General features: G+C 46.5%; 3 protein-coding genes across 13 annotated transcripts in view; 2 read left to right on the top strand and 1 right to left on the bottom strand.

Moving 5' to 3' along the window:
- LOC120457202 (uncharacterized protein CG43867) overlaps positions 1 to 27,683 on the top strand; it is a 103,611-nt gene that overhangs the window by 52,070 nt on the left and 23,858 nt on the right. The window contains exon 1 of one of the 11 annotated variants that reach the window (XM_039644569.2): positions 22,243 to 22,359. The exons of the other annotated variants lie outside the window; for them this stretch is intronic. The gene's annotated coding sequence lies outside the window, so the exon portion shown is untranslated. Of the gene's footprint in view, positions 1 to 22,242; positions 22,360 to 27,683 lie in introns of those variants that run through there. 11 annotated transcript variants of the gene reach the window in all.
- Positions 9,064 to 9,680, bottom strand: LOC120457212. Its single transcript, XM_039644579.1, has one exon. The coding sequence runs from the start codon at positions 9,548 to 9,550 to the stop codon at positions 9,152 to 9,154; it is 399 nt and encodes a 132-aa protein (XP_039500513.1). The 5' UTR covers positions 9,551 to 9,680; the 3' UTR covers positions 9,064 to 9,151.
- On the top strand, positions 26,123 to 27,087 carry LOC120457214. The gene has a single exon (XM_039644582.1). It carries the CDS (start codon positions 26,249 to 26,251, stop codon positions 26,492 to 26,494), a length of 246 nt encoding a protein of 81 aa, XP_039500516.1. The 5' UTR covers positions 26,123 to 26,248; the 3' UTR covers positions 26,495 to 27,087.

The following is a 27,683-nucleotide window of genomic DNA, read 5'->3' as shown; positions in this document are numbered from 1 at the left end:
CGCTGTGAGCTGACAGTTCGCCGAAAAGTCAGAGCGAGACCCAGCCTGGTGACTGGGCTCATCAGCAATTCTCAATTGCTATTATAATATTTTTTGCTTTGTTCCCGGGCCGCCGTCTTGCGAGCCTGGCAAACACCTGATACAATGATAAAAGGGCCAAGAGTCATTGCCCACACTCCGCACTCCACACTCTAATCCTGGCCGAGACTTGGAACTCGGGAGTCGCTTAATGCGCGGTCCCCGTGCACCGCTGAAGTTTGTCGGGCTCAAAATTCATCAACTTTGTTGCATAATATTTCAATAGAGAGCATTGGGGATGGAGAAGGCTCTACTGTGTTGGTGTCATAAAATTAAAGCATACTTTGCAGCGCTGGCAGGCTGCAAGCTCTTCCAAATCCGAATAGTGCACTGGGGAGTGTTTTGGGCGGTGCCAGGCGATGCCAGGCGATGCCAGGCCAAAAAGTGCTCCATAGAAAACATATTGTGGAATTTGTCAACATTCCTGGGGCGAAGCGCCCCGCCCCGCCCCTCTGCTCCACCGGCAGCAAATTGGCTCGTAAATTAAATGAAGCGTTCCTTCGTCCTAATAGAATTTTCCATTTGCATTATAAAGCAGTGCGGCTCCATCCCAGAGTTGATGGGTGAGGGGTAAGAGGTGAGACTGTTGATTAGGAAACTTTTTGGTGCCCCGCCTGAGCTGAGCGATGGAACGTCAGTTTTAGCGCCCCCGAGGCAACTGTACAACGTGGGAATCGAGATTTCCTGAGGTCAACTTGTTTACGCAGAGTGTTTTGGCAGCCTGTCTGGCTCCACTATGTTTATGGAAGTACTCGTTTAGTTGAAGTGGAAAAAAATGAACTAAATGCATAATGTAGAATGCATAAATAATGTAAATTCACTTTTCACTACATAGTTATTTGATGCAACTGTTTAATTTCATAAACAACCTTGCCTCACGTGCTTTCAATACCCCACCACTGTGGGGCCATCCTGTGGTCCTGCGCCTGTGCTTTATGGGGATTTCGCGGGCCATGTCCAGCCAGAGAGAGCTTCCGTATAATTTTGTATAATTTTAATCCAATTAAACTTAATTAACTCGTGTGCAGCTGAACGTAACTGTAAACCCGCCGGCCATTTTCGTGGCGCCCACTGTTACTCCGTGCCGTAGTCCGTACTCCGTGGTCCGTGGTCCGTGGTCCGTAGTCTGTGGGCCGTGTGCCTCGTATCCGGAGTCGTAATTATTACCACTTACGGCTAAATACTCAAGTTTCCTTCTTTTTGCCGCTGCTCATGGGCGGGAAAGTTCAAGAAGTGTGTGTGTGTTTGGCTGTGTGTGGCAGCCGCACAAATTTCCGTATCATGCAACCGCAGCAACAACGTTAACAACAGGAGTGAAAAGTTTTAGCCAAATTCCGAGGGGTGGATAAACTTCTCGCCTCAATATCACCACCCACCTTGCCGCCTTGCCACTTTGCCCAGCGTTGTTGTTGTTGTTCTTGTTGTTTGGATTTCGCCGCTTTTGCTTTTGGCCGCGCTGACTACTTATAGGCGCATCAAATTTATGTTTCACCTTCGGCCGGGGCATAAATCTTTGTTATGCGCCAAAAAATCGCGCACGGGAGTCCAGAGGAGCTACCAAATCTCGTTCGCTTCTGCCGCGGCCGCGTAATTATTTCCGACCTTTTCCCGCAACTCGCTCCCAACTTCCGCTCTTCTTTTACACTTATTTTAATTTTAATTTTTTTTTTTTGTTGGTGGGGTTTTTGGAAAGTTGGCCAGGCCTGTGATGTGCATTTCATTTGCTGCTTTTAATTAAGGCGCTTTCCGTATGTACACTGAAAAAAGGAATCGCGGGCTTGAGTTTGTTGATGAGCAACTATGAGTTTACTTTTGAAGACCCACGTATGTATGAGCTGTGATTAACTGGGCGCTGAGAAGAGGAGCCGTGTTGGCTGGGCACCAGTTGTGTTCCAAGTAAATCAATGATTCCTCCATCACTCCCCACTTTCGCATCAATCAAACGGCGGCAATTGCCTTGACATTAGCCATAAATTACGTGAATAAAGCGTTCCGGGAATACGAAATCAGAACCTCGCTCTGCAGCCAATGAACCGCATAACAAACTGTAAACGGTTTCCGGACTCCGGACTGCGGTCACCGGCCTCCTCTGCAAATTAAATAATACCGTATCCCCCAGATCGCAAAAAGGAGTAAGGAAGGAAATCCAAACCCAATGCGCTAGTTTTGCCTTTGGCGGCGTCAGACAGTGAAATATTTGTCGATAACTATTAGCAAGTGGTGCATGAAATGCGATAACATTAATTAGCCGGGCCAACGAACCACAAGTGGTGACCCCGATGCCCCGATGCCCCAGTTCCCCCACTCTCCCCCCTTTCCCCCCGCCACTTCCGCCCATTCAACGTGGCTGAATACATGGCACATGCATAGCAATACAGTCTCGCTCCGGGTATTTAATTGCCAGCCATGGCTTTGCTTTGGTAATAATAATAACAACGATAGATTCCCGGTCTCCTAATTAATGGTGCGAGTATAAGCTCCATAATGACCCATACCGATAGATGGTGGATAGATGGTGAACATTTCAGGGGAACCTCATGAAAGCTCATGAAATCTCATCTCGTGATTATTAATGCAGTGCGTAAATGCAGAAACAAACTGAAAACATCCTGGTGTAGTCAAAAATCCTCCTTTTCTCGTTCTTTATATAAAAGCAGCCAAAACTTAGGAAAGTGCGACTTACGGACACACACATAGATACACACACACACACGCGAGTGCGAGTGTGAGTGAGTGACACAAATACAAGACGACAGATGCCACTTAGAGAGGCAGAAGCGAGAAGAGGAAGGGGGGAAGTACAGTGAGGAGGCGAATAAGAGGACGGCCATGTTGGCAACCATGTCAACACTTATCTTTATGAGTTTCCGCTTTCTGTAAAGTCATTGACATGTATTTTTCCTTTCTTCTCCCGCCTTTTGATACTCCGCAGCCGTTTGGCACTCTGGGCGTACCGCCTACATTAATCTGCAGATACAGATATAGATACAGATACGGATACAGATACACTTGCAGATGCTGACTTGATGCCACTTATTGAGCTGCCCAAAAGTACATTTGATCCGGCGTCCGCTAAATAAATATCCTTGCTTATCCTTTGCCACATGATCTTAGGCATACAGAACGTTGGCATTCTATAGTGAGCATTTCCTAGTCGGTTTGGTCGAACGAACCTTATTTTGGATATTTTTTGCTGCGCCTACTCCAACATAAGTAAACTCAAAACTCGAGTACAACGGGCACGAGGATGAAAGTCATGCCCGCGTGTTTATGTGCTTGTCGTGCCCCTGCGACTCGTGCGCAGCTGTCTATCTGGGTCCTCGAAATCATTGGCATCTCCCAGGACTCTGACTCGCCCTCTTCTTCGTCGTTTTCCTTCTCGTCCTCGCGACCAAACAAATTGCTGAAATCGCAAGTGTGCTTTTAGGCGTTAAATGCTATAAATTACTTTTCGAACGGCATAAATAAGAGTAAAGTCATTGAAATTGGCTCACTCCCACTCGCCCACGCCAGATGGCGTCCTCGTCGTCTCGTAATCAGCATATTTCGCTGCATGTGTGTGTGTCTGCGTATGTCTGTCTGTGTGTGTGTGGCTCCATGGCCATGTGTGCTTTTGATCCTGCCCTGGGGAGCCACTAAGTGATGATTTGCTTTGGGGCGTAACCTGAACACAGCACCTGGGGGCGGATAAACTTTAATTTCATAGATGGACAACCATGAGGAGTTTGCAAGTTTTTCGCTCAGTGTGAACCCTTAAGTTTCATCTAGTCGTCGTAGGTCACCTTCTTAATGCCCCAATTGTCGATTGTAATTGGTAGTTTGATTGGGCACAGAGCACACCTTCCTTTCCCCATTTCACTTCCAATTTGCCACAAACAGCTCCTAATATTATATGTATATGTATATGCCCTCTGTACTTTCTGTACTTTCTTTGGAACCTTTTGGGGCGACCAACTTGGGGCTTTTTATTCGTTCGGAAACTGTGAGCGCAACAAAAGCGGAAACCTGCAGCTGATGCCCCTGCTTTCGACTGCCGTTTTTATGGGGTCTGACAGCCTCTCACGCTTTTCACTTTTATTATCCTTCATGTGCGATTTCACACCTTCAATTGCAGAGTGCGAAGGAGGAAGGAGGACGAACAGCTTGCCACACGTAGCAGCAAATCAAAATCTTGAATTTATTCCGCATACGAAGCGCATGAATTTCAAATTACTGTGGGAACACCCACCTCTGTGTGTATGTACCTCCACAGAAACACTGACCCAGCTAACGCATGCCTCCGAGTTTAACCTCCTGCCTCCTTCGTGGACGTGTGCAACACGTTGTGTGGCAGCCACATCGCACGAGGTGCTGCTTCTGCTCCTTCTGCTGCTTGTGCTGCTTGTGCTGCTGCCACTCGCTCTCCATCCCCATCTTGTCCAGGATAATGACTGCACTGCGGTCGTGCCTCAAAATGTTTAAAGCCCCCCACCGCTTGGTGTTATTTTTCACGGCTTCCTTGAGTCTGAGTCCGTTGGTATAAGTAACCAGCAGCAGCAGTTGTGGAATTCCTTCAGAGACAAGAAGTCCAGAACCAGAACCAAAAGCAAAGTGTGGTATCGAACTTGGAAAAACAGCAGAAAAAAACAAAGATAGCGACAGAACGGGGCAATGAACGACTCATTTGAAATTCATGCGGCTACTCACTGGGTGCATAAAGCAATCAAATCAACCACATAACACCAGCACCACAAACTCACTCGCACATACTCGTATACTCGGGGATTTGCTTGCTCTCCTCGGAGGATTTTCCCCTCCCCCATGCCCTGTTCGACTTTTCCTGCTTTTTCGCCTCGCTTTGTAGCATTTCTGTCGGTTTCATACACGTTTCATTCGTGTAAATAATAAATAAGCTAAGCTGACTTTTGTGGCGTGCAAAACGTTTTGCTCGTCCTTCGTCCTTCGCGCACCTCTACCAGCAGCCAAAGGATGTGCTGGTGCTGGCCTAAGGATGGGAAGCTGAAGCTGAAGCTGAGGCTATCGATTCCAAATCTCAACCGAAGCCAAATACGACGGGCCTAAGCAAAAGCGAAAGTTTGCCACTTGCTCAACCCTTTGCCACTGGCTCATTGGTGGCAACCCCCCACCTCCGCATGATTTATGCATGACCCCGAGGCGCTCGACTCGAGCGGGGGGTATGGAATGCGGGGGGATGGAATGGCCAAGGGTGAGGGGAGGATCAGCCAAGCCGATTCAAGTTTGCATGCGAATTGTCCATGCTGGATTCAGGCCTTTAATGTCAAGTATTTGGCAGCATTGCTTTGCAGGGATTTAACTGAAGAACTCCTTGTGATGTAACTGCAATTGATAGGATGCCAATTAGCGAACTTGCCACTTCTTACAGTTGCAGTTGCATGTCCGAATTGCCACGACTCCTTTGTCCGCGTCAAACCAATTAGTAAGTGCAACTAATGAAATAAGAACTAAGAGAGCTCAATTCTGCTTTGGTCAGCTGTGGGAAAATTGGGAAAGTGGAGAACCAGCACACAGCAATTTGACTTTTCCATCAATTATTTAGACGCAGCAGCGAAAATAATGATGATGATGGGGGAGACGACGGGGGAGCGCAGATGCACGTTGGGGGAGCCACTTTTGAAGGGGGGTGAAACAAGCGCCTCAACTATTGGCAGCTAATTAATTGAATTCTGTTCAATATCGAATAACGTGTTGCAACCGTCTGCAGTTGCAGCAGAAGTGCAAACTTTTGGCCGCCGAAAAGAAGGGCGAATTGTGGGGTCAAGTTGCGTAACAAGTTTGCCGCATAAAGTCATTAAAGTTTTCTGATTCGATTTGGCGTCTTATCCCTCTTTATTTTCCTCTTATCCCTGCCATCCGTTGCCCATTTTTTAATTCCTGCGCGGAAAAGTTTCTAAGCTCCCAAATTAATGACGCCCCAAATGATGCTATCGAAAAGGGGTTGCAAAACTTTGGCCATAATAATATTAATAACCTCGTTATATCTGGAATAGCACGAGCTCCGTGGGGCTCCACATTTTGATTCGATTGCTAAGATTGGTGGCAGAAACACCCTGAATATCGAGTACTCAGCGGAAAATTACGTTTAAAACACACGAATTTCCCGATTTCCCAGTTTCCCCGAAATGTATGCCAAGCCAGCGAAAATTCCGCGCACAAGGGTTTCTGCCACTCTTATCAGTCAAAAAACACGCACAGTTACACCAATAAATCCTTTAAGTCCTTGAGCTTTAAAAACGCACTGATAAAAACCGGAAATTCTCAACAGAGAGAAAAAGCCATAAGAAATGCATTCTTTACCTCTGCTAATTGTGTTACTGGCAAAGGAACAATATATCTACGCAAACAATCTGTGCACTTACGTGCTGGTTACGTTTCTCAAATTGTTCATTTCACTGACGTGGCCCAAGTAAATTAGGTTTGAGTTATTTCTGATTGCATTAAAGGGCAGGATGAAGATACGTGGCGCTGTCACTACAGCTTAAGGTCGCCCCTCTTTTCTCTGTGCCCCATTAATTTAGCAACAGAAAACCAACGCACACAACTCCTCCACCCCCCTCGCAACGCTTCATCATCCCCTTTCGATCCCCTTTTCAGTCGGTCTCTGCCACGCCCACTTGATTGGTCACGTGCCTTGCACGCCCCCGCAACCGCCCCGCCCCGCCCCTCTCCATCCGGCTTTGGGCTTCAATTCGTTGTGATTGCTTTGTATCGATTACAAAATGCATTACAACATTTGCCACATGATAAATAACACTCTGCAAGCGGGTAGTTCTGTCTCGCAGGGCGGTGGGGTGCGCGTGGAGTGGGCGTGGTCGCACCTGAAATTAATGCGCTCGATACAGCAGCAGCGTTGACGAAGGAGCGGTTCATCCTGGGCGGCGAGCTACACTTCAAACAATTAGCAGCTGGTTAAGCTTTATTATAGTTGGAGGTACTCAATACTCTAGATTACACTACGTTTAGCATGGCTTTCTAGCTCCGAGTATCGTATGATTCACAGATCCCAGTTGGGTGTCCTTTCCAGCCCATTTCGCAAGTCTCCCCTCTGACTTTATGCACTGCAGGTCCAATTACTTTTAATGGCTCTTCCTTGCCTCGATATGCGCAGATCTGGTTCACAGCGATGCGACATTTATAAAATGTAAAACGCAAAAACGCAAAAACGCAGGAGCGCAGAAACGCAACCAACCCACCGAGGACCTCGCTTAACCCCAAGGGGACGTTGCAAGGACATTCCCTCACATTTGCACACACGCTCGCCCCCCACCTCCCCCCTCCATCGCTATTCCTCGAAGGAAATAAAATGCAATTGCGTGATTATTGAACGATTTGTATCAATTCGCAGAGGCCCCCCTCAAATGTTTATTTATGCATTTCACTTGCTTATGTCATTACAAGTCTGCCCAGCCGGCGTTTTGCGGACTAGGGGAACGATTGTTGATATCAGTATCCATCCCCACATATACTGATACTTGTGTACATGTTCATCCCCTCAACCCCGAATTCGAACTTGCGGCAAGTAGAAACCTCGTGGGACGATTGCAGCTCAAGACATTTGCCGCAACGTGCGAAAACTTTTGCCGTACAAGTGCGTCGCTTCCCCCTTTCATAAGCTTGTTAGCTTCTCAAGTTTATTAAAGTGACATAAAAGTGTCATTGGCGTCTAATGGCCAACGATTAGCTGGAAAGGAACCCGATCCCAATCCCAATAGCAATCCCAAATCCCCCAGAACTACTCCAAAACTGAGCTCGGTCTCAGCGCCATTCGAGAATGTCTTAATTGAATGAAGGCAAACTTAAAGAGTCGGGTTCCACAATTCATGAGCATTTAAGCAGTTCCTGCTGCTCCAATTTCAGAAACCCATAATGGAGTTCTTGTTCTTGTTCTTGTTCTTGGAACAGAAGTTTATATGCTTTTGTAGAACTGTAGAACCGCGTTGGGGCTACAATTTCGTATTATGGAAATTGTTTTGCATTAACTTGAACCCCTACAAGCCCCCTAGCACATGCTCCGCACTGCTCCACACTGCAACCTATCGATACTAAACATGCCCTCTTTAATGGCTCGAGAAGAAAAGTTTTCCCTCTCGTCGCGTCTCGCGTCTCGTCTGGGGGGGGAAAACTTATTGAAAAGTCATAAAAAGCATAAAATACAAAAATGGCTTGTGGAACGAACAGGCAAGAGTCTAAACCACCGAAAGCTGAGCTGAAGGAGCCACGAAATTGTTTTCCTCTCTCGCCCCACCGCCGCATTTTGTAAATCATTTAACACGCTCTCGATTTTTATTTTAATGACATCTCGGCAAAGTTACCCCTAATGGCTTAGGTTGAAGCACTTTGCCAAGGACATAATGGAGCCTGCAGACATATTCCGGTCCTTAAACTCCCGCCCGAATCCCTTGAAGGCTGTGCAAATTTGTTCGCAGGCGTCGCCGACTGCTCCTGGACTGCATATCCTGAAAGCTCAGCTCTTCTGCTGTGTGTCCTGTGTGGCCTGTGTGTCCTGTGAGTACTGTGAGTCCTGTGTGTTAATGATCATCATGAATATTCCGGCATTTGTTTGTTTGTTTGCTACCGCCAGTAGTTTGCTTAGCCAAAATGTTAATATACGCCCAGGCCAAACTGAATTTAACCCTGCGGCACTCCACTCCACTCCACTCCACGCGCACGGGAAAACGGCAAAGAGGTCCTGCTAAATATTTGATTAACTTTCCTATGTTCAGTGTGTGTGCGGAATCAACTTAATGAAAGTTAAACAAGCAGCTAATCAAATTTTTATTACACAGTCTTAGCCACAAGAATCCTTTACCTCTGGCTCCCGCAAAACGTGGAGTAATTTCATTTTAAAAATGCATACTCCAAAGGGGGCAGAGGCGAAAAAGGATTGTCTTCTTGTGCTTTCAGTTTGTGTGGCCAACGAAGAGAAAAAATAGTTTTACTATTCGCGAGTAGTACAAACACAGCCCGTAGTTTTGTTAAATGAAAGAGGTTTCTTTGCAAGTGTATGTGGTAGTTTACTTGTACATTCACGTCCTAGATCGATTAAGCCAATGTATTACTGCTGCGATACGATGGATAAGTGATCCTCGTTGGAGGCTCTTTTGAGCCACCAGGCGGTCCAGCGAGAAGGCGTGCGGTCCCCGTAGTCCTCCATGTCGTACAGCTCCTCCTCGCCGGCCCAGGAGCTCAAGGTGCTCGCCGTGACTATCCGGTGGGGCAGCGCCACCAAGCTGGGACTCATGCTGGGTAGAGATGTCTGGCTGGTGGCCACCTCGTAGGAGGCGCCTAGCCGCGGGGATAGCACGTTCATCTGGATGTCCGGCTGGTTGTTCTTCGACTGCTGCTGTGAGTGCTGCTCCAGCTGCTTCTGCTGCTGGTTTCTTTGCTTCTGGCAAGCCTTCGTGGCGGAGCAGCCCCAGCAGCCAAGTGGGAGGATAGGGCACATAGGGCACATACTCGTAGTTGTGCGGCCAGAAACAATAAGTTGAAGCGCCGAAGATTGGAAATGTTAGAACTGTTAGTTCGAAGTCAACCAGTGAAGTCAACTATCAAAGCTCTGCTCACTGCCCACCTGGAAGAGGCGCCTCCAACTGAGGCAGTGCAACCCAGAACCGTCTGCTTTTATAGCCGGCGGGTTTGTGGGTACAGTTGTGTTCCCCGGAATCGGGCTAGACTCTGGCGCCCAGCAACTGTTTTCGGAAACCCCCATTATGCAAAATGGTGTCATTTATGTTAATTTCACAAATGCCCTGCACTCCGTCCCATATACAGTGCACGCTATCAGAAGCCTATTGTATTACCAATTTGCGAATGCAAATCAGACGCAGGGCGCGAATTTCACACCAGTTTCGTATTGAATTCAGAGTGCGAGCCATGCGACACTCACATGGTGGCTGTGGAACAGGAGTTGGTTGTGTGGCGAGAACTTTGATGGCAATGCTGGAGCTTTTCTTATGCTAAACTTGGGACACTCCATAAGACTGTGGATCCACTCGATCGGAGGCACTGCTTGAAAAGCTTGCTTTGCGGTCCCCAGAACTCCAGGAACCTTTTATAAGGCCAACTTCACAGGGTCCAGGAATGGGTGAGTTTTCGGGGTTCGAGGTCCTGCTGGCGGCTGTTTGCTTATCCGACTTTGCGACTTTGCAAGAATGCTGCCTGCGCCTCAAACAACTTGAATTTCAATTAGCATTGCATACTTGCCAAGGGTCGACGACCAAAAAGTTTCTGCACTAATGAGTTTTGTAATTACACGAAAGTTGAAACTGAATACAAAAGCCGAAAGAAAACCCCATCCCTGTTCGCTTTACATTCATACTTTTATGAATGATTTACGCGGGCAAACAACCAACGGGATGCGGGGTGAAATTGGTGAAAGTGCCGAAAGTGAAAGCAGTTGGCTTTGATGTCTCCAAATCACACCATTCCAATAGCATAAGCAATACGCAAGTTATGGGACTTCAGCCACATGAATTTAGTTTATAGGAAATCCCGTGAAAAACGTAGCAAATCTCGTACAGCCTTTCCAATCGCAAGGTTACTCTGCTGACTTTTCGGCATTTTCCCGCATTGGCGCATACGGCAAAGTGGAAAAATATCAATGTCATTTGCAGGCCCATAACTGAAAAAAGAGGGCGGATGCGGGAAAAAGGGGAAAATCATCCAGGAAAAGGGGAAAACGGGAAACTGGCATTGTTGCTCGTGTAATGTTAAAAGTGATGTGTCTGTTTTGGTGGGAGTTCGGTTTCCACGGCCCTGCGTTTCTAGCAAAGTCCTTTTCGCATGGTCAGCCCCATCATTGCGGTTTCAGAACTGCATATTTCGCAATTCGCAATTCCCATGTGGAGTGTTTGTTTATCTGTGCGTGTATGTGTGCGTTTGTTTTTGGGGGTGGCTCCAGGACTTGCGCCCACTTGAGATGAGCGAGAAAAAAGGATCTCTTTCCGAAACTCTTAATAGCGTTTTCCCAGTTGAAAACTCTCCACAGATACAAGTAGTAGTAGTAGTGGCGAATACAGCATGACCCGGCTAAATCTTAGCTGCACAAGCAATTGGCTCATAAACAGGGTATCTGCTAGTGCCATCATTTTTGGTTTGGCCAACTTTTTGCATGTTTCGTGTGTAGTTGGCTCTGGTTTCAGGGCTCGTGACAAGCCGAGCGCATAACCACAAAATAGACGCGTGCAATAGTGGGTGGTCGTGGGTGGATGGTGTGTTTTGGGGGCTGGATGGTCAGATAGACACTCCACTTCCGCCCACTTCCGCCCACTCGCACAGTTCCATTTTCATTTTCAATTTGCAGAGCATACTTTCCGGGGCTTTTCGGTTTCTATGCCAATCTGCGATTCTCACTCGCCGCTTCAATATCCTTTTTTTTTGTGTGCGGCCTGCCACCAACTTACCACCCACTTACCACCCACTTACCACCCACCAGCCCCCTTTCTTTTTTCTGGTGAGCACCCTGACAACAAGAATCCACCCCCTCTTCGGCCGCTGCCCCTGTATTTTGCTTTGTGGTCATGCCCACTTGATGCGTATTTAATTAACGTTAATTGAAATTGATTTATGTATGCAGCATGCGCACAGCCCCACCGCCCCCTCGCCCCCCCTCCCTCCACGTTCACGGGCTCCCTTAAAAATATGCTGCTTGAAATTTAGATGGAATTGGGGGCGGGGAATGGGGAATGGGGAGATTCGAGGGTGGGGCTCAGTTGACAAATTTTCGGCATATTGAAGCGTGAAAAATGCTGTGTTTTGGGTTCATTAAATTGATTTAACGAAATGCAAACAGACATTTTTCGGTTTTCGGACTGTTTCGGAAGGTGGCCGAAAAATGAAATAATGATGCGCGCAAATTGATCAAATTGAAATGGGGAATTAATGTTTTCATTCAATTACTTTAAATTATATTGAATTACAGGGTCTGTGTGAAGTTACACCAGCTTCAAACCGTTTCCGTTGGCATCGAAACATCTGCACAGACATCAAAAGCTTTCCAATTAAACCTAGAAAAAGGAATTAAGTATCCTGTGAATACACGCAAAAAACAATGAGAGTGTGGGAACACACAGACATTCGATGCGTGTTTGCCCAATTTCCACGTCATTAATTTTCTTCCTGCTTTCTAAACAGCGAATCTACATCTGCTGCTTTTATGTTCATCTAATTAGAGGGGAAATCTTGCGTGGCTTTCTTTTCCCTGGCTTTTTCGGCTCCTTCGACTTGGCTTTTATTGCATAATTTTTGGTGTGCAGTGGAAATCGAAAGTGGATGGAGTGGAGTTAGGTGGAGTGAGTTGCTGGGTTGCAATCAGCAAACAGCAAACAGCAAAGCAGCAAACAAAGAACCATAACAATAAAGCAAAAGAAAATAACGAAAATTCATCATAAACAGCCCGGGAAAGTCCCTTCCCCTCCCCCTTCCCCTTCCCGTCGAAGATCGTAAATTAGAAATGGCATTTTATGCGTGCGCAAATAAAAATGCTGTGTGTGCGGCGCACATTCGGCATTTGGAGGATATCTTTGGGCTCGTCGGCATAAAAAGTTTCTGTTCGGCCCTCGTAAAATTACTCATACGACTTGTTAACCGTTTCAGCAGCCCACAAAGATACACATTGATTTTCCTGCCTCTTTGCTCATGCTCATCTGCCACCCGTTCCCCCGCATTTTTGCTCTGTTTCAGGTGGCTCTTTAGGTTATTTTTTTCTTACTTTGGTATGTATGTTGGTATGTAAGTCCTGGGAAATGCGAGACGAATGGTATTGGTTTCTGTTGCTGTTTCTGTTTCTGTTTCTGCTGATTGGAAACAAGGCTTGCGCCGGCATTAAATGTTCGCTTTGATTCAATGGGAGTGCAAACAAAAGGGGTTTTTCGCTGCTAGACCTAGACTCGCTCAACGCAAACTTGTTCGTCCATGCACTGCGAAAAAAAGAGCAAACCAACATTTGGGTTAGGCTATGCCAATGCGATTTGCAGTGCTCATACTGGGATTTATCTCCACTCCACTGAGCTCGTTGCCTCCCTTTCCCCCTCGCATTTCGTAGCCCCCATACGAACAACAAAGGAATTTTCCTAATTATGCGTTCACCTGCACGTACGCAAAAAGCAGGATGACAAGGGGGAAGGAGGGGGGCGGTGTGGCAAAAGCAGTGCAAGTTATTTGCTACCCAACCCATCGCCGTGAGAAGCCGAAACCAAATCGACCGTGAAAGCAAAAATCGCACAGCGCCATTTGGAGCACCGCGGGTGCAAAAACAAAACAGGAGCGGGTGAGGGAAGAGGGAAGAGGGGGGGAGGTGGGGGATGTTAAACTTTCTGTGATTAACAATTACAAAAGCCAGCTAAAAATCCAATATCCTATCCCCATGAAAGACGCAGCCTCAACCGAAGCAGCAGCAGAACCAGAAGCTAAAATGGAGTTCCCCCCCCACCCTCCACATTTTTGGGCGTTTGTGGACGGTGGGCGGTGGGCGGTGGGGTCATGACAGCATTCGCTACGTGAGTTTGCCATAAGCAATTTAGCTAATTTAGCTACACAACAGCAAGGACTCCCAGGTCTACAGCAAAATATTCGAGGCGGAAGAATGACAACGGCGAAGGGATGGAGACCTAGGGATCAGGAGGAAGTGGGTCTGAAGATGGAGGTCAAATGAAAGAAGGATAGGCCCGAGGAGTTTTAGCATCCTGCATTGTTCCAATAAAAGATTGATGCGCTGAAAAGGAATGCAAACACTTTATAAAGGGTATCTGCTGGCAAGGAACTCTAACTGTCGGGGAATCTGCGCATTCGACCAAGTCAACTTTTCCACACAGCTGCAGTTGCCAAAAAAGGAAAGGGAAGGAAACAAGGGAAGTGCATGAAAATAACAATAAATGTTATACAGTGCCAGCAAAAAGAGCTGCACACTGGCTGTAAAAGTAGTAATAGCAATAATAATAATAATCTTCCTTAGGAGGCTGCTTCCCTCTACCCGCTACCCTGTAGCCAGGACTCTGGCAGGACAGCTCGTCCTTGCCGGACAGGTCGTCCTAATAACTATTTCGTTTTATGGCCACAACAATGGCCGCAAGGGCAAATCAAATTTGCCTGATCTGCTATTGTACTCGCCACCCCCCGCCCCTCGCAGTCCGCTCCTTTCAAGAAGAAAAATGCATTTCATTGAATTTTGAATAGTCAACGAATAAGACGCCACTCCGTGAGTCTTCGTAAGTTCGCAGGACACATGGAAGCAGCACTCGGATTCTGTGGCCTGATTTCCTGCAGCTTTTCGCCTCTGAAGTTGGCACGCAGCCTGGAAAATCCAAGTGGAAATGAAATGCAACCAGATTCAGCAGGCAGTGACTTGAGGCAAAGAGTTTCGGCCTTTAAAATATATTTTTGTACAGCCAAAATGAGAAACAAAGGCAGGAAAACAAGTTTCCCTTGTCGTTTTGTGTGTGTGTGTGCCTTTGCTGGATTTATCTGTTGCCAGTTTATGGAAATCGTCGCTATATTCACCGCCGGCAATCACGCGCTCTGCCAGCCACGCCCCCCGGTCCGATAGGGGCGTCTTGGCACGCCCCTTGCCGCCTCCGGGGGTTGGTATCTCATAATTGCGTAGGCGAGTTTAGTACTCATTAGGAGCGTTAATCGTTTGGCTGCCTTTGTCGATGTCGTCCATTTCGCTTTGTCGCTGCGTCGGGCATATTCCCCATCACTCCTGCTCGACACTGAAGAAAAAGAAGGTGTAGATGTGATTGAAGCGGTTTTTGAGGTGAAACTCCTTTACTGCTCATGCCATTAGGTACATTTTATAGTTTAATTGTGGTAAGATAGTGGTAAATGTCGCAGATTGTAATACCATCAGAGTGAATACCATGCTATCACTTGGGCATTTCTCTCTGTGCATCTGTCAGGGTGACTGAGTGAGTGAGTGAGTGAGTGAGTGAGTGAGTGGTGCGTGCTCGCCAGTGTTTCTGCTGTGGGAAACGCTTCAATTTTAATTCAGTGGGCGGCGGTGGCAGGAGGTGATGGCGGGCAAAAAGCGATTTGCATAAATTTCAAACAATGATAGCCGCTATCCGTATCCGTACCCGAATCCGTACCCGTGTCCATGTCCAGAGCTGGCGATGGAGTGCCAGATCCTTGCCTGTCATCACAGCGGCCGAAGGAAGCGCGGAATACACTTAATTAAAATTTTTATTACACAAATTTCGCTTTTGTGTCGATTATTTTATGCTGATCATCAGCAGCAGCCGCAGCCGCAGCCGCAGAAGTGGGCGGAAGTGGAGCGGCCACTAATTTGCAGCATCAGCTCCCTGGGCTCTCTGCCGCCAGACAGGTGTGTATAGCATAGGTGTGGGCACTCCACCTCCAACTCCTTCGCCTTGGGGCAAACGCATGCAGACGGAAATTAAAAAGGAAGCCAACGCAGCAGAGTCCTTCATTCCGCCCACTCCTGGGGACCATGGAGTCCTGAAAGGGTCGTCCTTTGCTTCCGCTTTTGTTTTGTTTGCTGTCCTTCGCTTTGGTGTCCTTTTGCCGGCTCCTTGCGCTGCGCATCGCGGTTCGCTCGGAAGTTTCAGCTTAATGTGCAGGAAATTGCATTAAAGTCGCCGCTGAAGGTGTCGCTTGATTGTTGCCTTTCATCAATCTCGTCGAATTTTCAGCCTCATTTTCATGGAGAACTGCTGGGAGGCAGGCAAAGTGGCCTTCGGATTGGCCAAACTTAAAACTAATTGTTTAAACTTAACAAGAGGGTTGCTAATCTCCCAGAGCAAGACGCGAACCGCAACCAAAACCAATGAGCCCATCACAGTTTGAATCCGAAATCGGGCGTACTCTCTGCGCCTCCGAGCACCTGTCCTCCAATCAATTCAACTGGCAGGTGGCGCAGGCCAGAGATCCGCAGGGTGGGGCGGGAAGACCAAATAAGTTTCAATCATGAGAACGGCACCATAACAGAGGCCCAGTACCGACTACTCGCTCGTCCACATCCGCCAAGGATGCCAAGGATGCGAAGGATGCCGAGGCGGCGGGCGTGAGCTATAAAAAATTTAAGCAATGCGGCATTTTACACCTTTGCTATCCCGGCAAGAAGGAAGGAGGAGCAGGAGCAGCACCTTTCGGCCGTCCGGGTTCCAGGGAGCTGGAGCTGAAGCCATCAGAATGGCAATCAAAAGCAATGATTGTTGCTCATAAAACGGAACGGTTATGTTTATCTGGCTGGTGCCCAGAAGCGCTTATATATATGTATATGTACAATATACCCACGGATTCTTACGGCGAAGTCGGCTAATGGAATGCGATGGAAGCGCAGCTCTCGACGAGCCTTTGCCTAAGTAAAAGGGAGCGGCGGGGGAGTAAATATTTAATGACACAGCACGCTTGCCGTCTCGCTCACTCCAGGGCAGCTAATGGACAGCACCACGCCCACTCCGCCCCCGCGGCCACTCAACGAGCGATTCTGTAGTGCTTACTTTTTGAACAAGTGCAAATGTTTTCCATGACTTTTCATTTTATTTAATTTCACTTTTATTATGATTATATTTTCAGCCGCTTTCGCGCTGCCTCCGTTCTGTTTCTCTTTCTCCTTCGCTTGATTTTCCATTTCCTTTTGGCTAACGATGAAATGACTTAATAAAGAAGTTGTTTCGGACTTTTGGGTAATTGGTGGGAGTAAGTTTAGCGGCCAAATGGAAATCAGTGCAGTTGAAATCGCCATCGTTGGGCTTTTTAACAATGTTCGATTCGATGCATGGATGGCATGGTCACACTGCCCAATTTGCAAATAGAACGTTTGTCACACTGGCAGGGATTTCTGCCCTTCTAGGACCCCGTTTTAAGAGAAACTCCGTTTCCTGATTAAAGGATGCCGCAACCGCACCTGAAATCCGCCGACCGCCACTGGCTCCTCCTCCGTTCCGAAGAGAACCCAAAACAAACAAAGCCAAATGCCACGAAAATTGAAAATGAAACGTAACACGCCGGAATCCAAGAAACAAATGGATGCTGATGGCAAGGTTTGGAGTTTACGGAATGGGTCTTTTGGTTCGGTGTGGGTGTGGGTTTGGGTGTTGGTCCTGGTTGCCTTGCTGATGAGGCTGGGGAACTGACGTTGTCGGAAAAATGCTTCAGCTCAATGCAATTTGCAGCGAAACCCCGAGAAAACCCGAGAAAAAACGGTTGAAACAGCTCAAAACGGCAACGGGACACAAAAAGCGTAGAAGAAATGAACGTGCAGACATGTGCGGCGCCAGTAAGCGATAGTCAGTTAGTGCTCTCCCACGGGCTGCCCTGTTGTGCTGCACTGTTGTACAGTTGTACAGTTGTACAGTTGTACAGTTGTACAGTTGTATAGTTGGATAGTTGGATAGTTCTGTAGTTGTATAGTTGTATAGTTGGATGGGGCTAGATGCTGCTCGGGTTTAACTTTGGCAAGCGCTTACGCAACGTTTTGTTTGAGCCAACAGTGGACCACCGGTGGGCGGGCAGCGGCAGCAGAGGTGGTGAGACAAATGGCTGCGCCCGGGTGGCAACTGGCTGACAGGTGAGGAACGTGGCTCCAGCTCCAGCTCCAGCTCCAGCTCCTACTCAAGCTCAAGCTCCAGCTCCTGTTTCTGCTGCTGCTGCTCCGAAGGGGGGAGGTCTGTAAAAGCACTGGGAAATAACAGTGAAAGCTTGCCGCGGCCCAGAGTGGGGGCACAAATTTACATAAAGCAAATGAAGCCGAAATGGAGCAGTGGGGATGGGATGGGCAGTCTGCATCCTGACTACTGCATTGCCTTGACCAAGACCAAGACCAAAAGGTAAATACTTCAATTTGCGCAAAATGTTCCCCCACTGAAGCGAAGTATACAGATGGATGTGTGTGCTGAAAAATGCAAGATAAATACACTGGGCCGTTGCCTCGAATACACACCCACCACAAATTACAATGTAGGATGGATTCACTCCCACTCCCTGGCTGAAGCCAACTCGCCTCCATTTTCACGGCATGATTTAGACCCGCTTGGCCCGAGTCCCGAGTCTGTGGTCCAATGGTGTCTTGTTTGCTTTGTGTCCTGCCACACTGTTGCACATCCATTTCTCTTTGCCTGCCACACGTCAGAGCTCATTGACAGGCCATATGTCAGAAATTGATTCGTTGCAGCCACCTTAGCCTCCCAGCACCAACCGAACGCCCGAGTGCCTTGAGTGTAGAAATTGAGATACCAAAACCAAATTACGTGCGACAATTGTGCGGCAGGACGAAGGATCTGCCAGGATGGGAACGGAACGGAACGGAACGGAACAGAGGCGACGGCAACCTGTGATGAAGCACTTCCTCTTCCGCCTGTCCAGCTTTCAAAAGCGATTTGTTTTGGGGTCTCGACTGCATCCGCAACTTGTTTGTGCTCTCGTGTTTTGGCAAATGCATCTCAGCTCACACATGAAAGTGTGGAAGGAAGTGCTACACGAAGGTGGGTTTTATCTAATAACCGTGTAACATTTCAAATTAATAAGAACCTAAACGTTACGTTTCTATGTAAAGAAGTGGGTACTTGATGAATCTGTGACGGTTTTCTCGTTGGTATGACAAGGATCAGAGTTCTGTACTTCTGAAAATTAACCACCAACCTTGTCACTGTTCCCGTGGCAACTTCACGCACCTTTCACCTCGCGAATTCTCTTTTATGTACCGCTCGGGCTTTCAACTCAGCGTGGGTTTCATGCAAGTGCTTAAAGTAAATATCCTTTCAAGTTGTACGAGTATATTGACAGCTGTCACCGGATCCCATCAGATTCCATTCCAATTCCACTGCCAAGAAAACGAAATTAAGCGAAGCACAATAATAATAATAATAATAAGAATAAAAGAAAAGAAGGAAGAAGCATTTTAATGTGCTGTATTTTTGATATTTTGTTGGCTGTTTTTTTAATTAAAAGAAATTAAAATGTAAATTTCGCCCCATCATTTCCTCGCCGTTTCCCTGCTTATGGAAAACTGTTATTAAGGAACACGTACTGCTGGAGAGGCTGAGAGAGGAGGGACTACAAAGTGCTGCAAAATAAACCAAAAGACAAATGTAAACAACAATTAAATGTTCGCTAAGCTAACAATAAACAAGGGGATGAAAAAACAAGCATAGGGAGACATCCTCTTGTGTGGAACGTGGGTTCGCCGGAGGTGCTGGGTGGTTATTAGTGGGAAGGTATTAGAGTGAAAGAACGTCCTCCGTGACATCTGTTGGTTCGCCATTTGCTACTAGCACACTTTACAGGATACGAGCAGGAAACTCCATAAGTTATTTTACCCGTTCAAATGCATACGAACAAATCACTCTGCTAACAAGTCGCAATAACCACACTTAGATAGTAAACCTTTCCCTGAAAATGTTTCTGACAACTTCTTATCTGGCATAAGCCAAAACAACTGTCACAACTGATATCTGCAGCGGCGGAGTAGCCAAACTACAGGCAATTAGCCAATATTCGTGGACAGTTTGGGTTAAAAACTGGTCCCTTGCGGCAACAAAAGAGGCTCAACTAAGAAACAGAATCTGGAGAAGTCGAAGGCCACACTTGAGAATGGGATTGATGCTGACAGCACTTCGAGCCTGCTGTCTCTTTAGTGAGGACAAAGCCTGTCCTGCTCCGGATGAATCCTTATCGAATCCCGAACTAAGTCGGCCGCCCAGCTCCTGCCCTTCGAGGGAGTCCACTGGTAAACAGCCAAGTGCTATCGAACTAGATGGGAGCCTTCAGATGATTCCATCGCCATTTGTCTCGCAAATGAGTCTGGACTTCGATCCCTACGACAAGTGCTTTTTTTTTGGTCTGGGCAATTAAACTGTGATTACGATTTGTACCCTCCGTACTGTATCTGTACTGTATGTGTATTTAACAGATTTGTAGCTATACTTTTGAGGCATCTATGGTTGCAATACTTCGACTAAGGTCACACTTTGTGCTCCAATGTCACTGTTATCCTAGCCTGGCCACACTGCCAATTTGTCCTCGATTGCAGCACGTAGCAAACACAGCAAACGTGGCCGCATCACTGCACAAATCCAATCAGGGGCGTAATTTCGTTGTAACACCGGGAAGACCCGTTTCCCTCGCCTGTGTATGTGTGTGTGTGAGGGGGGAGAAGGGGGTTCTTAACTTATTTTGTGGTATCATTAACCTTTAAACTTGGACGCAGGCAAGCAAGCGGCGAACTGTGTGCAGAAATTGTAAACTTTTACACTCGCCAAAGTTTCCCGCAGCCACAAACTTTTGTGGACCCGACGCGCGGGAAAGGAGGACGACGGCCAGATACACCCAAGTAAAACGTAAAATTTTTAACTTTATTTTCGATTTTCGTTTGCCGCAAAAATCGTATTTGCAGCCCAAAAACTTAATTTGCGCCAACAACCAAAAACGGACGCAGGCAGGCAGCGCGCTGCAATGGAAGAGGAAAACTTTTGCCGCGCTTCGCCCACCTTCCGCACCTTCCGCACCTTCCGCACCTTCCACCTTGCACCTTCCTCCTGCGACTATTTCTTTTAAAATGCAATCAAGCGGAAATTGATACGTCACCGCCACACAAAAGTGGTGCCAAATTGTTGCAAATAAAATTGCTGATATGGAAATTTTGTGCGAAAGTTTTTCTTGCTTTTCCAAGCCGCAAGAACTCGCAAACAAAGCCAAGACAGAAAGTTTCGTGTCTCGCGTAGAGCATGGAAAATTGTCTTTCTTTTTCAGTTCCGGTTCCTCAAAAATCTGCCGTGTGCTAGGAAGGAACAGCCGACAAATCAGAGGTCAAGGACGAAGAGTCCTTCCAGAGAAGAGCTCACATCCGTAATCTGAATAAATAATAAAGTACACAACTTTTGGAGCTGCTCATTAGATTATTCCACATTTGGTGAGATATTTTTTCTGCCGCATGGAGAGGTTGTCTGTCAGTCACAGTTGACTGGCAGCTTTATATTGTTACTGCAAATTCGCACTCGTTGTTTTCATCTGCAGAGCCGTCAGAGGCCCACCAATCACCTCAGATTAGCTGCCCCATTTCCGCGTGCAACTGCCGAGATTTTGAGCCATAAAAGCAGGCTTATCGGCTCTCCCTGCAAATGGAGTGAAGGCAGAGAGAAAGGAATGATCAAATTAAAGTTTGGCCATCAATGCGGCTTACTCGCCCGGAGTTCCATCTCATCAGGGCTGGAAAACTATGACCCCATTTCCGTTTCCACTCCTGTTCCTGGCCCACTCAAAACGCACATCAATTTGAAACTTAATCTGGCCGCACAAATAAGCCGCACCAAAAGTTAAGACCCAAAACAAATGGCCGGGGCTTTGAACTAGGCCCCAGCTCCAAGCTCCAAGCTCCAAGCCCCTCCGCTGTCGCCGTATTGTATGCAAACAATTTACGGCGCAAATGGGCGGCGAGCGCCGCAAGAGGAAGATGAAGTGAAAAGCGAGAAAAATTACATTGGGATGGTCGGGGGGGACTTGCCACTTGGGGATGTCAAGGGGGGCACGGGAAGGAGCTGAATGAAAAACTAGGCGGAGTTCCATGCATAAAACCGAAACTGAAATGCATGGCAAGTCTGCAAATGAGAAAGTGAGTGAAAATGCAAGCAATGGTTGCGCCAACAAGGATAATTGAAATTCACCACGGCACTGCCGACTAGGAGCACTTCGTCTTCCGGAATGAAATGCATTGGAAATGTACAATTGTGCAATGCTCAACCGAAAAGAAACAAACTGAGAGCTGAAATTGAAATACAATTATTCCGACAGCACTTGGCTCGCAATGATTCGTCGTTAATCCGCATTTGCTAATTTAAACACACAAAAAAGGTCAATGCATCAAATCCCAGTATTTCCATTCAGGAACCTTATTGCTTCTGCAGTGTTAATTAATTAGTATAAAGTGTGAATTTGCAACATTGAATGAACAAGATTGAATTTGCGACATTGAATGTGCAACAATGAATTTGCAACATTGAAACATAGGTGACATTCAACGCAAAACATTGAAGACATCAAAAGTTACTTTGTATACATTGTTATTTACTTAATTTACATAATTAATGTAATGTAAAAAAAATTTCGTCCACCAATACTTATAATTCCCAATCAGTTCTGACTCAATCCTCATGGGATAGGTGCTCTGGCAGCTCAGATATCAGTTGACCGGAAGTTATGATGTGATAGGAAAAGTAGTAGTATGTGTGTTGGTGTGTGTGATAGTGGTTCCCGAGGCCATGTGGACATCCCGTCGTGGATCTGGATGCAGTGCACCATGGACCTGACCAGGTATGTTCCACACTTAGGAGGTAAAGTATTATATTATTATATTATATTATTATATTATTATTATATTATTATATTATTATATTATTATATTATTATATTATTATATTATTATATTATTATATTATTATATTATTATATTATTATATTATTATATTATTATATTATTATATTATTATATTATTATATTATTATATTATTATATTATTATATTATATGATTATGTTATTATTATATGATTAGGTTAAGACAGTGGGTATATATTCAGGTATAAGTGGATATGCAGGCTACTTATTTATAATATAAGCTATTCTTCATTTCATTCTTTTAAGTTTCTGACCATTTTTAGCCAAGTTATACCGAAAATTCCAATCGTAAACATTGAAATTTTGGCGAAAATCGATTTTCTGTTTTTTTGCGTAAATAATGATCAGTATTTTAATCACAGCATTCGAAATACTGGTCCGTATATGGAATGGCATGCCTCGTTGAGTTCGTAATTAAATTTCCAGTCGAACTGTGTTTTCAAAAAAAAATTATTTTTTTTCACTTTTTTGCAGTTTGTTAAGCTGCAATATTATGATGTACAGATTCTTCACCTCATTCCTTCGGCAGCATTCCAAATATTATTTGGAAAAAGTATCAAGTCTTGGGAGAAACAGACTGCAGAATGCATTGAACTTTTGAGTGGCACTGACTCGCAGCGCGGAGTGGAGCCGCAATTAAGTAAATTAGTATGAAGAAGGTAGTCGCCGTCCTTTGTTGTGCTATCTGGAGCTATCTGTAGCTGCTGCTGGCGCAATAAAGTTGATTGCGCCTATAAATATGCAGCACTTGGCTGTGATTATTGCACGGACTCCTGCTTTTCCTTTCTCTGCGCTGCTCTGCTCTTTTCCTTTCTTTGTGTCTGTCCTCGCCTGGGCTTTTTTGCCGTGCCAAATGTATGCACTAATTGTTATTCCTCGCCCGCCCGGCTTTGTTGTCCTTATCTTGAGTCGCCTGTGGGACAAACGGAGTTGGTTTTGATCTGGCTGGAGTCCTTGAGACGCTATCAACTGCTAATAGCTTTGGGATATCGCGCCATTGCTGCTTTTTTACGACAATGCTTTGCGGTCATCACACTCCTTTTGCACTCAACTTGAGAGGCGTTTATTGCAGAGCCCGTTGATCAGGGACTTTGCTTAGCAGGGGGAAAAGGAGCTGATTTTAATGTCTCTATTGTTGCTGTAAACCAAACCGGGTAAACCGGGCATACTTGCCTGCCAACCCGTTGTCCAACCCGCGCATAACTTTAACTTACATCCTGGTTGCCCCTCAAGTCAGTCTGCTGCTTAATCTGGCTTCTGCTACATCCTCGCTGCACTTGCTGTGCGCAATCGGCTTATCTTATCTTACGCTTCCTTCCACGCCATGGTCGCATCCAATCCAATCCAATCACATCCATTCGATCCATCAGGAGCGCTCCAACTAATAGTGGGCGTGACGTGAGCAAACCTCCGCTGCCTGACATCCTTACATCCTGCTGCCGAGCATCTCGTCTTGTCTGTCGCTCTTGTTTGGCATTGTTAATCTTTAACCTGCGTCCTAATCCGTGCGTCATGATTGAAAGCAGCTGCAAAATCGTTGCGTGGCGCTGTGGCTTCTCCTCAGCTTTTGCCGCTGGAGCGAAAAACCATGGTGGTGCAGGGGGTTGGGGGTTTGGAAAATGGGGTGCACCGGGAAAACACATCGCACATGACGCGACGACGACGACATCGCCTAATCTGATTGCCCTGATGTACTCGCCCTGTGCCAATTTGTGTCAATTTCGATGGCGCCCGAGCAGGAACTTTGCCGCTCTCAGCTGAGCTGCCTTCGACTTTGCCTAGCTGCTAATTAGTTCAGCCACCAGGTGGGGATGCTGCAGGTGCAGATGGAGGTGGAGGTGCATCTGCAGGTGCAGATGGAGGTGGAGGTGCCACAGTCGCCCTTGGCACATTAGACGTAATGAGAAGTCGTCCCGGCGGCAGCAGAGGTAAAACGCCCCTCTTATGACTCCGCAGGCAAAGCACTTACAAAGGACATTAGAAATTGTATTATATAATAATTGCATAACCTTGGAAGCAGCCGCGTTGCAACGGGCTCTCCCTGTGGCTTTAAACCGAGTAATGGGTATCGGATAGTCGAGTAAGTCGACTAAGCCGGCCACTTGTTTCAAGTGAAAGAGGAAAAATGGGACTTGTGACAGGATATAAAGCGTATGCCGTGTCACAAAACAAACAAACATGCAACTTGCTGTTACTGACAGGCTTGATTTTTCTCAGTGCATGCATGCGGGGGAAACGTTAAACAGAAAATGGAAATCGGCATGGGGATGGGGATTGGCAAGGGGAAAGGGGAGAGGGCGCGGTGCAGGCCGCAGGGCAAACTCAATGCCGGGCCAGGCCTCCCATGTGTGTTTGTGGCAAGTTAATGACACACCTTAACCCATGTTAACCTAGTTTTTCGTGTTGTGGTTATTCTTGTCGTGCTTGTTCTTCTTTCCACTTGACCCGAAGCCAAAAAAAATGGAAGGAGAGTGGCAGGGGAAGCGGCGAGCGTGAAGAGGACGGTGCGTATGGGCCTGGCCTTCGTGCGGATGACATGAATTTGGCTGTGGCGTGATTGGCCTACTTTCTGTCTCTTTCGCACAGCCTACTTGTGAGCATTCTGCATTTTCCGCGCTATTTCTAAACTGAAAAGGAGGTTGAATAGAGGGAGAGTTATAACCGAAAGCAATAACAGAACGCGCCTCAACAGGACTTGGGATGCATTGCAAAAATTAAACGCAGTCACACTCCGACTTCATAATACCTTTAATAATGCGACCAACTTAATAGTAACAAATGGGAACCATAAAGTGCGAAATGTGGAGCGGCATTCCTCAAAGGACTTGCGGATGCTCGCCATCCAATGGCCTTCATTTATCTTCCTCAGCCGCAGCTGCTGCTGCTTCTTCCCCAGCTTGTTAAGCATAATTAAAATCGCAGAGTGCGATGGCGAGAGGCGCGAAAGGGACGGAGCTAGTGAGTAAGTGTGATTAAAAGATTGCAAATTTGCGTTGTCATCCTCGCCGGCATCGCCATCGCTCTCACTCTTCAGTCTTCACTGTTACTCACTTTTAAGCCCGTCTTTCGGGTCAAATTGAATTTTTGGTTGCACCCGACAGCGAGTGAGTAGGTTGAAGGTGTATTGAACTGATCCTAAAACTTTATTCACGCTTACTTCCTGAATAATACCCTGTATTCGAATTCGCTGCCGAGGACTCAAAAGTGCTTTTTCGAACGGAAGCCTCCGCGCATCTCGACTTTAATGAGTGAATGAGGGTTGCGTTGCGTTTGCGTTATGCAAATGCTTTAGCCCCATTGAATTTGATGGCCGCGCATAAATGTAATTATAATGTGCATTCTATACAGCAACAAACATAAATGCATAAGTGCATAAATGTATGTGTGTGTGTGTGAGTGTGAGTGTGAGTGTGGACAGTGGATTACGTAATGCCGATGCAGTGAATGCGATATAATGTGTTATGCATAATGCATAATGCATGATCGCACTCCTTAATCAACGCCAAACGAGCGACATTTAATTTTAATTTTAATTAATTTTGTCATTTGCTTTTTACACCGATGACGATGGCTTTACCGGCAAACGAGCGCCAGCGAGTCTGTAATCCATCCATTTGCGAATTCTGCTGTGGACGCAGCTGTGCAGCTGTGCAGTGGCGCCGTGGATTGTGGGGCGTGGATTGGTGGACTTGTGGATGCGTGGATGCCTGGGGCTGTAGGAGCTAATAGTGGGTAGCCCTGCGACATCGTCAGTGCTGCGGAATCAGCTTTCGGGGGAGCAGCGCATAATCTAATAGGAGGTGGGAATGTTTCTGGGCTTCTTGGTGGATCTGCTGTACTGCCGACGCTGCGGGAGCGACTGTATGATGGAATTCCCATCAAGTCCCTCGGTGGAAGAAGAGGCGGCGCCCAAAGTGGTGAAGGTTGAGCTGCCGCCGCTGCCGCCACTGACCTTTGAACTCATCCGCAGTCCGTGGGCTGTCGAGCAGGAGTGCGATGATGATGGCTTCGATGGCTTCGATGATCCCAGGCTGCCGGAAACCATCATTTGATTCAAAACAAAACCCGTCGGCGCTCGTTGCCCGCTGCCCGCACTCCTCCGGTTCATTTGGTTTAATTAAAACTCTTTTTGCCATAATCCAATTAAGAGCAAAGGCAAAAACCAAATGACAACAAATGGCATAATGGCCAGACAACAAAACAGCCGGCAAAAAATAGAAAAACTCGACAAAACTCAAACAAAGCTGCGCACAAAGCACAAAAAAATAAAACAAAAACAAAAGCAAAAAACTGAACAAAACAAAATGCAAACAAACAATGCAATAAAATTCAATTACAACAAAATTTTAATTAACTTTTTGCAATCAAAACACAAACCAAATGAGGAGACAACATACAAAGGCATACGAATTGAAAGCCACTAAAACTGGGCATAATAACCAATCTACAGGTCATCGCTGGGCAGCAGTGGGTTAAACAAATCCAACAAAGGCTGTGCACGACAGCTTCAAATGGCACAGGATTACTTGAGTGCATCATGTTGTGGGTGCGGAAGTTTAAAATTGTATATTTACGGCGGTGAATGTTTGGATTCGATTGTGACTGCCAAAACACCAGGCACAGTTGCCAGAACCATACAAAGAGAGAATACCCTTAAGTCTGTGGAAAAGTTTGTTCACATATTGTGTATGAATATGAAAATAATGTTTATAAACTGTGGAAATGTTTTCTGGTTTAATGGGGGTAGATCACATTACGTATACGACGCAGACCACTGAATAAGGCATTTCTGAGGAAAATCCACTGTTGCACTGTCTCATTGTTGACCTATCAATTGGTTGTAGAATACATCAGTGCAAACACGCTTTACCCAAAGCCAAAGCAATTCCCAGTCGGATGAACCAGAGCAACTGCAGCCCATCAAGATCTGCGCCCCTCTCCTCCTCCCCCTGAGTCGTCCTCTATACATATATTCACATCTGTATCTGTATCGCAATCGCGAGAAAGACAACTTTTAGTGAGACGTTCGCTGGAAAGTTTCAGCGGAGCGGCAAACGACACCTAAACCGACTAATGGCCAAAGTCACCTCCATTGGCAGCAGGGGCTTCGGGGGTTTACTTCACCCATTGTGAGCCATTTGTTTGCTGGAATTGCATTCGTGGCTGCGAAATTACATTTTCCGTTTCCGTTCTTGTTGCGACTGCGTGGCACATTTGTAAAACTTGTGTGTTTAACTCTGA

This window comes from Drosophila santomea, chromosome X, assembly GCF_016746245.2.
Source record: "Drosophila santomea strain STO CAGO 1482 chromosome X, Prin_Dsan_1.1, whole genome shotgun sequence".
NCBI classification, from domain to species: Eukaryota; Metazoa; Arthropoda; class Insecta; order Diptera; family Drosophilidae; genus Drosophila; species Drosophila santomea.
This window is presented reverse-complemented; position numbering and strand designations above follow the sequence as displayed.